This window comes from Ananas comosus, linkage group 9 (assembly GCF_001540865.1).
Source record: "Ananas comosus cultivar F153 linkage group 9, ASM154086v1, whole genome shotgun sequence".
Classification (NCBI taxonomy): domain Eukaryota; kingdom Viridiplantae; phylum Streptophyta; class Magnoliopsida; order Poales; family Bromeliaceae; genus Ananas; species Ananas comosus.
The window spans coordinates 1,008,284-1,022,312 of NC_033629.1; the positions used below are offsets into that span (position 1 = coordinate 1,008,284).

The 14,029-nt window shown below is 33.9% G+C and overlaps 2 protein-coding genes across 3 annotated transcripts; one reads left to right on the top strand and one right to left on the bottom strand.

Moving 5' to 3' along the window:
- Positions 7,111-10,620, bottom strand: LOC109715688. 2 transcript variants are annotated; one of them, XM_020240804.1, is made up of 7 exons: positions 10,350-10,619; positions 9,472-9,513; positions 8,944-9,069; positions 7,835-8,067; positions 7,709-7,745; positions 7,572-7,629; positions 7,111-7,459 (listed from the first exon to the last, which is right to left on the bottom strand). In XM_020240804.1, the coding sequence occupies exons 1-7, from the start codon at positions 10,473-10,475 to the stop codon at positions 7,380-7,382; spliced, it is 702 nt and encodes a 233-aa protein (XP_020096393.1). In that variant the 5' UTR covers positions 10,476-10,619; the 3' UTR covers positions 7,111-7,379. The 2 variants fall into 2 exon arrangements, with proteins under 2 accessions (XP_020096393.1, XP_020096394.1); XM_020240805.1 differs by lacking the exon at positions 7,709-7,745 and having other exon boundaries at positions 10,350-10,620.
- LOC109715689 (pathogenesis-related protein PRB1-3-like) lies at positions 12,559-13,106 on the top strand. Its single transcript, XM_020240807.1, has one exon. It carries the CDS (start codon positions 12,600-12,602, stop codon positions 13,086-13,088), a length of 489 nt encoding a protein of 162 aa, XP_020096396.1. The 5' UTR covers positions 12,559-12,599; the 3' UTR covers positions 13,089-13,106.

A 14,029-nucleotide genomic window follows, 5' to 3' on the forward strand; every position in this document is an offset into this window, starting at 1 on the left:
CAGGATAAGGCATCTTTACAAAGAGCACAATTTTAAGATTATGCCATTTTGCTCTACTAAAATTACTATATATATATATAATATATATATATATATTATAAATATAATATATTATATATATATAATGTTTAAAAAAAAAATAAATTGCTTATATGTTCGTAATTGTAAATGCTCCTAAAATTAATAGTATTCGAATACTATTAATTTTATTATATTTTAATTTAATTATGGAAATTAAAATTTTAAATTATGACTAATTCAGTATCTTTGGTGAATAATAATCAACTGTTTGAGTAATAATTGTCAAGAAAATTATAGACTTTAAAGTTATATTAGAATGCTATTAATGGCATTAAACTTTTCTTACTATAAATTTAATTTTTAATTAAAATAAATTTTATAATTTTATAATTTTTAATAATTCGAGCACATGAAATGAAATCAATAGAACTAAGAAAATGACATAGTTTACTTTAGGCTTAATATTACTTTACTACATTATATTTTATATTTTTTTCTTTACTTTCTACACTATTAATTTTTTTGCAAAAAAAAATCATTGTATTATTATTTTATCAGTATATTTGTATTTTTTATTTTGTATTATTTTTATTTCTTATAAATATCATTAAATTAGTTTTTTCACCAATCCCACTAATAAATCTGTATTACTATTAATAAATCTATTATTTTATAAACAAATCCAACAATTTTATTAACAACATCGACTGAATGATGGGAAAATATAAAATGCTTCTCAATCTTTTGTCATACCTCGAGAAGTAGAAAGAATTACGATTCCAATTCCACCTAAAATCTTAAAAATTCGTTAAAAAATAGAATAAATTTGTAAGTAGGACCAGCTTTATGACAGACTCATTGAGAAATTTATTAAGTTATTTTTAACTTTTTTTGTTGATTTAATATATTTTATTTTTCACATCAAAATAAGTTGAATTTATACTCCATCATTTTCAATCAATATTTTTTAATAGTATTTATTTAAACGTAAAATTTTATTAATTATAGTGTATATAATTTGAAAAAGAAAAAGATAGTTTTGAAAAAAATAGTGTAGCGTCGAAACTAAAAAAGTTTTATAAATTACGGTGCAATATGGAATAATTAAGCTAACTTAACTATATATTATATTATATGTACCGAGCTACTACATTTTTTAACCCTTAGATTAAGAATTATAAGGTTGGGGTAAAAGTGGCCTGCCCTACGATTGAATAATTTTTTTAAAGTTGACTGATCCCCACAGAATAATAATATTAATTTAATTAAAAATTATAAATGATCAAAAAAATTAATTTAAAGCCAAAAAATAAAAATATTAATTTCTTTATATTTTCGAACTTATAGTAGTTTTATTTTTATACTATTTTTTTTTTAGAGATAAATAACACGCTACTTGTTTCGTTTATTTTATTTAAAAATAAACTTAGCAAGAAATGTGAATCAATTAAGATTCGAATTTGAGTTTCGGATATCAACCATCGTACCTTTTGACATTTGCTCTAGGACTGTCCGTTACTCTTATACTATTATGTTGTTATTATTATTTTGGAAGATGCTATGCGATATTTTGCATGGATGAATGGATTAAAAAAAACAAAAAAAAAAAAAAAGCCATAACGCAAAACGTGAACCCGACACTGCGCCGAGTGGCGACCAGGTGATCTGCGCCTTGATAGTCGGGCTGTGTACCACGTGTCGCGCAGTGGCGCCGCGATGGTCGGCCTCCGGGGACCCACCTCGTCGTGCCCCGGAGTCCAAGCACTGTCGCCGCACCTCTATTCGACTAAAGGTCGAAAATTTATAAATACAGAGATATTTAGAGTTTTGCTAGAATACTATAAGTAATAAACGCGTCGTTTTACTACTTATTTATTTTCGATGATAGAGATTCTAAATTGACGATCAGTTTTGTTGAACATGATCTATACTACTTGAAGTGTTTAGAAATCAAATTTCAAATCTTTTCGACATCATTTGCCTAATGAGTAAAGGGTTTTAAAATTTGTAATTTTAATGGTCAATAAGAGACGTTTTCTCATTTAACGACGTAAAGATATTCAAATCAATTGAATTTTTGTTCGAAAATTCTTTAAACTATTTAAAACAAGATCTATACTCTTGATCTTGATTCTAAGACTTCTATCATCATTTTTTAAAGAATATTTATTTTCAGCCATTCATTTTTCTGTTCACTTGATGGATAAAAGAACAATATCGAAAGTACGTGAAATTTGATTTCTAGATAGTTTAAATGGTTTAGATCATATTTAACGGAGCCGATCGTCAATTTGGAATCTCTATCATCGAAAACAAATAGATAGTAAAACGGCTCCTTTACTACTGATGGTATTCTAGCTCAACTCGAGATATCTAAATTATTCATAAGAATATAATAGTCCAAATCTATATATACATATAAATACAAAAAATCTATATTATTTATAAAAATATAATAGTCCATAGATTAAATATATATATATATATATATATATATATATAGAATTGAGCTCCTATGCTTTTAAAAGTACCAAGTTATTGGTACTTGTAGATTTTTAGCCGTTGGATTAAGGGATGTGCGGTTAGGATAATGTGAGCCTCCTAGGGTTGAGTGGGTGGTTGGTTAAATAGTATAATCTAGCAGTTAAAAATGATCAGAGGAGTAAATCTAATGGTAAAAAATTTACAAGCACCAAATGCTTGGTGCTTTTACAAGCACCATAGCCGAACTCTCTCTCTCTCTCTCTCTCTCTCTCGCTATATATATATATATATAGAGTAGGGCTAGAATACTTTTACAAGTATCACCCAAGTGATACTTGTGTGTTTTTAGCCATTGGATCTACTTTTTGATTACTAATAGTCCTTGGATCAAACACTATTCCACCTACCACCATCATCTCAACCTCACATCTCTCCATCCAAGGGCTAAAAACACACAAGTATCACTTGGGTAATACTTTTACAAATATTCTAGCTCTACTCTCTCTTTCTCTCTCTCTCTCTCTCTCTCTCTCTCTCTCTATATATATATATATATATGTATAATTGAGTTGCTATATTTTTAGAAATATCAAGTCATTGGTACTTATAGGTCTTCAGTTTTTAAATTAATAATGTGCCTTTAGGATGATAGTGGTCTTATAAATTTGAGTAGGTGCGTGGTTGATTAACTAGTAATATCCAACTGGTAAAAATAGTTAAAAGAGTAGATCTAACAGTGAAAAATTTATAAGCACCAGATATTTGATGCTTGTAAAAGCACCGTAATGGAATTCTCCCCATATATAAATATATATTTTCTTAGTAGGTGGGATGTGATTTAAAAATGTGATAATTTTGTGTCGGTGTTAGCGGAAAAATGGAGTTAAGAAGTGCTAAAACTGATGGCTGTTGTCAATATCTTGAAACCTGGGTTTTGAATTCTAGCTAGTTAACTTTTATGGTACCCAAAATATGAGTTGAGCTAGAATACTATTGATAGCAAACGGGTTACGTTGCTACCTATTTGTTTTTGATGATAGAGCCTCAAAATTGACGATCGGCATCGTTGAACATGATCTATACCACTTGAAGTGTCTAGAAATCAAATTTCAAATCTTTTCAATATCATTTGCCTAATGATCAAAGGGTTTCAAAATTTGTAATTTTAATGGTCGATATATGGCACTTTCTCGTTTAACGGCGTAAAGATATTCAAATCAATTGAATTTTTGTTAGAAAATTATTTAAACTATTTAAAACAAGATCCATACTCTTGATCTTGACTACAAGACTCCTATCATCATTTTTTAAAGAATATTCATTTTTAGCCATTCATTTTTGTGTCCACTCGATGGATAAGAGAATAATATCGAAAACGTATAAAATTCGATTTCTAAACACTTCAAGTGATATAGATCATGTTCAACGATGCCGATTGTCAATTTGGAGGCTCCATAATAAAAAATAAATAGATGGCAACGGAGCCCGTTTGCTACTGATAGTATTCTAGCTCAACTCCCCAAAATATATATCCCTCCTATATAAACGTAAACTTAATTTTCCATAATTTTAAGCACTCGCCTTGATTCTATTTTTATTTTTCTTTTCGTTACAGCTATTTCTAACAATAAGTTAAAAGTTTTGAGTATTTATTGAAAGGAGTTTCTAAATTCAAATAGCAGAAACTCATGTACTCAAAATGAAAGTTCTAAATTTTATAAACAACACTTCATCTAATTGCATCTTATCGAACTCGTCTATATATACTATAGCATCCGACAAATAGAAAAGTTAGCTAGTTTTGCTATAGCAACAAAAAATAAAAAACAAAACATAAAACCGTAGGCTCAAAGACAATTACTGTATGATATTTCTCCATGTAGTAGTACATTATTGAGAGGCCAAATAAGTTCAAGACAATATTGGAAATATTTTTTTAGTTGTAACCATATATATATATATTAGAGAACTAGAAGCAACTTAATTTTTAATTTATTTGTATTTTACTTGGAAGGTCTCCCCGCAACTAAACATTCAACCCCAAATTATTCCACGAAATCATGGGATGACACATGTTAGCAGTTTATTTGTTTTGACTTTTTTGGCATAAGATATATTATTATTATATGTATAATGTGGCTCGTTTCTTAGCTTTGAAATTAAAAAAGCACTGCATCAGCAATATTCTAAACGCGTAATTCTTTTTGTACTTGTTTAATGCTACTGACACAGTGAAATTAATGTTGTGTATTTTAATTTACGTGTTTAGTGATAGTACCACGATAGAAGGATCATAATGTTAATACGTGTATCTATAAATATACTAATATGAAGTATATTTAAAGCGATTTTGAATGCATGGATGCTTCCGCTTAATTTGATCGACTTTTTGTTTTAGTGACTAATTAGCAACAATGTTGATGTGCATTAGTCAAATTTATACACATCTTGAACCCGATAACTGCATTGTGTGCAAATCTGAAAGAATGTATAATGTGCTAAAAGACGAAGCAAAAAGATTGTCCATGATGACATATAAAAGGTTATGCAATTAAATAGTAGATGTAAAAACTATATAAACTCGTACCAATAAGAGTATGTAATAATTAATATGTCGCATGAAGCACATGATATTTAGATGGTTATATATGATAATTCCTACATAGCTTGATATTTGTAAATGCACTTGTTGTATCCCTTCCTACCACCTAAGCTCTAGAGAATGGGTTGCATATATGTATGTCGCCAAAGATATACGTAGATCTTTTTGGTAAAAAGTTCAATCTAAATTATTCATCAGTATAAAAATTCAAAAAATAAATTAATGAGATAAAAATACATTATTAAAATGAAATTTTAAATAATGTTTGGGCACTACATATGGAGTGGCACAGGAACAGCCGTGTCCTACAAGGTGTTGAACTGTGAATGCCGTTTCTCACTCCATTCCATTCTCAAATGAAGCATTATTTAAAACGACTTTTAGGAAGTTTCTTCCCATTCCCATCTTAGGACCTTTTTTTTCTTTTTTTCTTTTTTGCTTCAACTATAATCATCTGTGACAACTCAGTAGATTAAAAAAAAAAAATCAAAATTAAAAGTTTACTGCAAAAATAATCTTTAATTTCGTACTTCTATTTTTTACTTTCTGATTAAATAATTTTAACATAATCTTTTTTAAAAATATTATTTTATTTAATAGCACAATATATTACAGTAAGGCCTAACAAATAGAAGAATCTTCTTAATAACTTTACTATAATCTCTATCATCAACTAGAATAATCTAAATTAATATATATATATATATATATATATATATATATATATATATATATATATATATATANATATATATATATATATATATATATATATATATATTTCAAAGAATTATTTTAATATATAATTATCATATATTTTTTTTATTAGACTGTGTAATCTTATATGAGACAATTGTAATTAGTTTGAGATATATTCTATATAGTGTATCTGCTACAGTGCTACGTATACACACTAAAATAAAATATTTATGGTCAAAAAAGAAAAAAAAAAGAAAAAGAAAAAGAAAAAGAAACGTGTGGTAAAGTGGGCTGGGCCGGTTTTGTGGAGCGATAAGTGGGCACGTGCGGTGGGCCCCTACCACCGACAGGGCCCTTTGACTCTTTGACCGAGTCGAAGTCGCTGAGTCGGAATCGAATCGGAATCTAATCAAACAAACCATGTGCGCCCTCGCCCTCTTCGTGTCCGTGAGTCCGTTACATGCGGTATCCACGTGGCACACTTAGGACGCGCCGAAGCACGTGCGGTGTCTTTTTTTTTTTATTTATTCCCAAGCATTCGGCGCGCGTGCGGTGTTGGATGGGGTCGAACGCGTTCGGTGTTTTGGGCTCGTTGCGTTTGTTGTGTTGGGCTCGGCCGGGTTAACACGCGTTTTCAAGTAGACATACATAGCGAGTCAAATGAGAAATTCTATTACGTTATTAGAGAGATTAAAAGTGTGCTTCAAAATAAGTTTCTATAATAAAACATTTCTTACGAATCAACAATCAACTCCGTTAAATATATTTTACCCTGTTAAAAATATTTATAAACAAAATTTTATAATTTTTCAATATTATTATCTAATAAGTAAATGTTTTCAAAATAAATAACTGAAAATTAAAAATTTATAAAAATTGGTGATAGAAGATTTAAATTTCATATTAAAATTACTGGCCATGCTTTATATAGTGCAAAAATATTTCTATCAACTTCTTACCTGATTTGAATTATTCTACACAATTTTTTCTTTTTGAGAATAGGTAGCACGCTACCTGCTTCATTCATTGAAAATATGAATTAAGCTATAGAGGTGAGGCAACCAGAGCCTCGAGAAAAAAAAAGAAAAAAAAAAAGATCATCGAAGAACGTCTTTCCAATAATCAACCAGCTGCTTGAGCCTTCGCACCGCTAATACGGGGTCAAACTGAATGCTACGAAAGATAAAGTTGTTTCTGGCTTTCCAAATGATCCATGAGCATGCAGCCAAATCAGTTATTCTACACAATTAAACTTACAAACATCGCACATCAGCTTCACAAATTTCTATCCTTTGATTCATATCTAATGAAACCGATCGTTGATTCGAATATCTTATTGTCGAAAATAATATGGAAGCACGAAAACCTCCGCACTTCCAAAAATATCTCTAAAAGACTATTTCATAGAGTTAAAGGTAGGCCAGCATAATGAGGCCCATGTTAAATAAACAAATTCGCACAGATGTGCAAAATAAAAATGAAAAAAAAAGTAAAATTGGAATCACAATAATTGACATTAATTTCCCGTACCAAACATAATATTTATATTTACATGAGTGCACCAGAAGTGTGCTCAACATGTTCCAGTTTTCCTCTCGACCTTTATTGCTTCATAAGATGTCATAACTTCTTTAAATTTAGCCTCAGCAGCTTCTGCAGCATAAATAAATCCATCTCATAAAGCAAACAAACTACTCCTTATTTCTGAACCCCTGACATAAATGTAGAGTGCGACAAATTCGGATCAGAAGAAAGGATTATTTACCTTTATTGTTCTGGTTTTGATCTGGATGGTACTCCATTGCTTTTTGCCTAAAAGCATTCTATAGTCCAAATGAAAAAAAAAGTAAATAAGGTGCAATAAGAAGAAAGTAATTTAGACACAGTTATTAAAACACATACTTTAATCTCAGCATCTGAGTATGGTGTCGATCTCGACCTATAACATAAGTCACTAAGATGACAATGCAAACAAAAACGAAAATGCAGTACATGTTTAATCATATAGAATAAGAATCAGATTTATACCTATCGAGGCCCAAGACGGAATAGTGATGGGACATTAAGTAATTACTGCTTCCGCCAATGGTTGATCTGGAGTTTGTTCTTTGATCCCCGTAAAATGTTTCAGACTTCCAGTACCAGTCATCTCTTGGAAAATGTTGATAAGTGCCAGGCCCGTAATCTCTCCAAGTCTCGTAGCTCTGCTTAGATTTAGTTCGCTCTCTGTTGAATACACTTTGCATGCGCTTTATGCGCTCCTACAAAAGGAACTAGTATTGGTGTAGATTAGTTGATATACTGGACCATTAAATGATCATTTCGCAAACTTAAGGATCATGCAAGTGAAAGTAACGGTACTCGGACATTCGCAATAATTTAAACACATACAAGAAAAAAGTATTACAGAGGAAAGAATAAAGCAGCTGAAATTGAAATGTTAAATTATTGTACAGTTTAAGACAGTAAGTCAAAGCAACGCTGATACTATTTTATGCAATCCTAGATCCAAGGATGAAACCTATATGTCAGGAGAAGAGTGCACATAAGTCAATCAACAAACAGGTAGAATGTATTTAGATGCAGTAGTATACCAATTCATAAAAAAAAGGAGCAAGTAGAAAAGATGTTCCAAATAATCATCTTCCAAAAATTGATTTCTGCAAAACAGTTAGCTTAACTGCAGCAAGGAATATGCACTTCCAAGTGTTTTATAAAAGCATCTTTTGATTTGAAAGAGAGAAGATAAAGAGAACCACACAGAGAAGAACAAGAAGTAGAGAGAATTAGAAGAGGAAACAAGAGATGAAGTAATAAGCACAACTTGTTTGACAACATAAAACAAAAAGTTGGTAGTAACTTTATTTTTCTTCTTTGATTTTGCGAAGATGTTATCCCATAGCCAGCTGGGGTGCGTTCAAGCTAACAAACGACAAGATAGAGAAGTACATCCACAAAACATCCAATAACATAAACTTTGTGTTTAAAAAAAAACACCAAAAAATGGCAGCAGTACCAAACAAGGCCTTAGCGCTCAATATTTTCAAAAAGAAGCTCGCAAAGGCATCAATGTCACTAACAAGAAGTCACTGGAGTTCATTTTATCTTAGAAAGGCAATAAGCAGCAAATAACTGACCACTCTCTCCCTTTCATCCTCTTTCATCTCTTGCACTCGGCGGTAATATCTTCTCCGAGCCTCCTGCCCATGATATGAGCTGCGAGTCCCGCTGCCCCAAGAATAATATGATTCGGACCTATAAAGCTTCAAGGAAATTAAAATCTTCAATAAAACTACAAATCATGATACAGTTTTGCAAAGCACTTTATACACTGCCTTAGGCAAGTATATAACACCATCCACAAACTACAGCAGGAGGCATTTGGAAACATGTGAAATGCAGCCAAACCAAACAAGTTTAAAAATATCACCATCAATATACTTGGTGGCATATTCAAATGCATATAAAAGCTACAATCCTTCCAAATCTCATGCTGCTAAGATGATTGCTCGACTCTAAATAAAAGCAGTAGATCTTAGATGTAATCCTCATGCATGTACTTACTTTCTGATAGCATTGTTTGCAACAAATGATTAAGAAAACAGAACAATATTCCTTCAACATCAACATATTTGCAGGATGCATTAACAATAACCTGTTTGTACCTGAGAGTAGAACCAATTAACGGTCCTGCGCAACTGACCAACCTGCCAAGATGAGAAAAAAATAATGGGTAGGAATATGTTGGAGAACAAAACATAAGAGACATATGTTACAAAATAAACACTACAAACAACACATTTTAATGCGCATTACCGGATTATGCTTCTCTATAACAAAATTCTATGTACTTAAATCAATACAAAAATTCAATGCATCTCTTCTTGCATTCTTCTTTCGGTACATTAAAAAAAACTCATATAGTTTCTCCAACAATAAATTTCGCTTCTTGAAGACGGAGACGAAGTTGACAAAACTAACATTTTAGCACATCAAACAACAACAGCAAGAGCATGCACAGCTCACATACAAATTTTTGGTAGGATGTTTGATTAAGTTAAGTTGAATCTAAATTCTCAGTATCGATCGAATTAGCTACTGCTACAAAGACAAAATGCTTGTCCCTCTCTACTAGTATCAGTTAATCTAGGCAATTAGTGAAAAAAAAGCAAGCTTTTTCCCGTTCTTTAACACAATTCGGCGGCCGACTCCGACTTCGCACAGAGAAACTCCTACATCCCCATATCGACATCTAAACCAAAAAACTACTCAAACAACAGAATTCGGCGCCGAAGCACCGTTCTACGCCAACTACCCATCACCGAAGTCGGCAAAAAGGAGACCTTTAGGTGCCGACTACGCCTGTAACACGACGGCGAAGAACCCTAGACATCGAATATCCGCATAATGATAGGGATTAGTACAAAACATGGCGAATTGAACACGAAATTAGGGGGAAAAAAAGGGATTTGATTGGGTTTGGGGGTGTTCAAAAGGGAAAACGGAATTGGATCGGAAATGGATCGGAAACAAGAGTGCTTACGGCGACGGTGGTGGCGGTGGCGCCGATGAGGGCGTAGAGGAGGATGCCGAGGGGCATGGAGCCGTCGTCCCTGTCCTGTCGCCATGGATTCGGTGGCTCCTCGCTCTTCCGATCGGAGGGCTTCATGGTTCATCCCCTCTTCGTCTTCGTCTTCGTCTTCGTCGTCTATGAAGGTGGTTTTGGGGATCTCGAGCTCGCCATGGGAGTGGGCGAGGAAAGAGGAAAGGTAAAATGCGATCGACTGGGTTCGGGAAATGATTTTTATTTTAAAATGCTTTTTTTTTTTATATACAAAAACTTATACATAACATAAGCTTTCAATTTACTTTAATTAATAATCCCATCATAAGTTCTACAGCTAATTATAACCGTTAATAATAATATTTTCATTAATCTAATGTTGTTATTGATTTATTATTATGGTTACCATCGATTATAGAAGGCCTTTATATTATTCCGAAGACGGGCCCTTAATGCAATCTAAAACATGGGCCCATGAGGCCCATTTTGCAAAACATGGGCCCTTTGGGCTCTAAACAAATCAATAATGGTAAAGAGGCTTAGGACATCTTTCGTCTCAGTAATGATCGAAGGAATGAATAGTAAAATTGCTTTAGAAAGTATTTTAGAATTACATTTCTTTATGTAATTACATTTCGTTATGTCCTCTCCCATTAATGCCAAACATGGCCTAATTATTCCGAGCTTTATATTAATTAAAGAGCTCAGATCCAACCAAAAAACCCTAATTTTATAGGTGGAAATATTTTGTAGTCTAATTTGCGTCTGGTTTGGAGCCGCTAACATTCTTAACATGCTAAACGATATGTGTGTGCACAAACTCAATGCAGTGCCATAGGAATTGGACAAAACTGACTCAAGTACATAACTAAGGCTTTGTTTGGATTGCGAAAAGACTACGGTTTAGTTTGGTATTGAGGTCCATCCAACGTTATTAGATACAATGAAATTAGGATAATAGCGTATTGAGATATGTTTCTGAGTTCTTCTGTGAGACAGTAAAAAATATATCGTAATCAACTGATCACGATATCCGAAAAGCAATATTATGTACGGAAATAAATAAAATATTTTTTCATCGTACTTTCTTACCGTAAGTAACACAATTTTTCTGCAATCCCAATCCCAAACGATGCCTACGTTACTTGCCGTACATGTTTGTTTCCGTACGTAATATTGTTTGTCGCATATTATAATGCGTCGGTTACGATATATTTTCTACAGTCTCACCGGAGAACGCAAAAATATATCACTAGTGCTTTCATCCCAATTCGCGTCAGATGAGCCTTAATATCAAACTAAGTCTAAATCGATTTATTTTTATTAGTTTGTTACACTTCGTAGGTCCAAACATGAAACGTAATCAACGGGAGCTTTACATTTGTTTTGCCGCTGTAATACGCCAACCAATATTACTAGCTAGATTAGTATTCCAAATCCTCTCACTTTGGAATTAATTAAAAAAGATTATCCCAACCCACGTTGCTGCGCCTTAAACAATAAGGCATTCACATGTGTATCATCTTGTACTTTTCTCGACATCTTTTGCTTTTCTCAATTAATTAGCGAGACCATGTCACATCTAAAATGACTCATTCATTACATTACTAGAAGCTTTATACTCTACTCCCGTCATTCACGGACTCGTCCACGAATTTCCCTCTTATGATCGCCAATAAATTAATCCTTCTATGCCCAAGTGTGATTAAACGATCTTATTCACTACATAGTTTATGTATTTTGTGTAAAAGAAGATGCATGCACGGTAGGGCACCAAAGCATATGCTTTTGACAAACTCAGTCAAACCATTTTTTCCACACAAAATGCAATGACCCAATTCATGGTCGATAATTCCATGGTAATAATCCGAATTTTTTCAAAGTGTTTTACCTAATTCTTATCTCAAGCCAAAAAAATAAAGATATAAATAAATAAATTCATCTATTTTTATTCCACAAACGTAGTCCAAACGCCATTTCGATTCTTTCGATATATAATTTATATTATTCCTCATCACATGCATTGGACAAATTCAATTAATCTCCCTTATCTTTTTGGCAAGTAAATCCCCTAAAATCCCCTAAGTAATCATTTTTCCAAGCAAATTTACACCTTTTCCTACGTCTCATCGTGTATTCGTGTATATATATGCCCCATCATTTAGCACCTCTTCACCCACAAAATATATAGAAGGTAAGAAAATTAGGATAAATTCTATACTTCAAAATATGGAGTCATTTAACGTGTCCTTTGCTATGCTTTGTGCCGTGTTACTATGCATGGCCCATGCAACGCGCGGCCAAAACTCCCCGCAGGACTACGTGGACGCCCACAACGCGGCGCGCGCCGCCGTCGGCGTCGGCCCCGTCACGTGGGACGACACGGTGGCGGCCTACGCGCAGAACTATGCGAATGAGCGAATCGGCGATTGCCAGCTGGTCCACTCCGGCGGCCCCTACGGCGAGAACCTGTTTGAAGGGTTCGGGGCCGACTACACGGCGGCGGACGCCGTCAATGACTGGGTGTCGGAGAAGCAGTACTACGACCACGCGACGAACACCTGCGCACAGGGGCAAGAGTGCGGGCACTACACGCAGGTCGTGTGGCGCGACTCGACTACGATTGGGTGCGCGCGCGTGGTGTGCAACAACGGCTGGATATTCATCACCTGCAACTATAACCCTCCGGGGAACATTGTCGGTCAAAGTCCTTACTGAGGAGGGCTAAATATATTTTTTTTAAAAAAGATATATATTATAATAATGAATAATGAGTGTAAGCACTACTATCTCCTTTGTAGTAATTAAGTATATATTGGGAATAAGATCAAATTCGCGAATTTTTGAAATTCCGAATAAAACATCCATTTTCAAATTTTTGAGAAAAATTTGAAAAAAATCGCGTTTTATTGGATAAAAGTAATTATTCGCGAATTAAACGGGTTCGCGAATAATTCGGCTCAAAAAAACGTCGCCGTTGCTGCGACTGCGATGCTGCGACTGCGATGCGGTCGCGGGCCTCGTGCATGGCCCAAAACAGAAAAGAGTTCGCCTCTCAAAAAAAAAAAAAAAAAAAAAAAAAAACCTTCTCTGAAATCGCCCTCTCCCAATCTCCCAAACTCCCACCCCCACCCCCATCCCCACCCCTCCCAAAAAAGGGTTTGCCCTAAGTTCTCACCCCTGCGGCGGTGCGGCCCTGCCACCGACCCCTGCGGCGGTCGCGGCCCTTCCCCTCCCCCTCTTCCCTTCCGGCCGCTCGCCGAACGCCATCGGAAGCCCTCCTCTTCAGAAATCGAAGATCGAAGATCGAGTTCTTCACTCTTCAGAAATCGAAACCCTCCTCGTCGCCTCTTCCTCTTCCGCTTCCGCTATCCAACGATATATAGATCAGTAATAAGGTGGTTCTTTACAAACCAAGTACGATTTGAGTTTTCATTCTTTAAAGCAAAAGTTGGAAGCTTTTAGTCCATCTGATGGATACTTTTTTATACACAAATGGCTCGAGTGCTTAAATTGAATGTGTCCATTCTCTGTTATGCACCTTAAATTGTTAAGAACTTAAGACCCAAACATAGAGCTAAATAATGTTAATTAACCTAGGGACCAGGAACTCTTGTATTATACCTAATCAATTTCATGATCTTGTCGACACTTGCAAA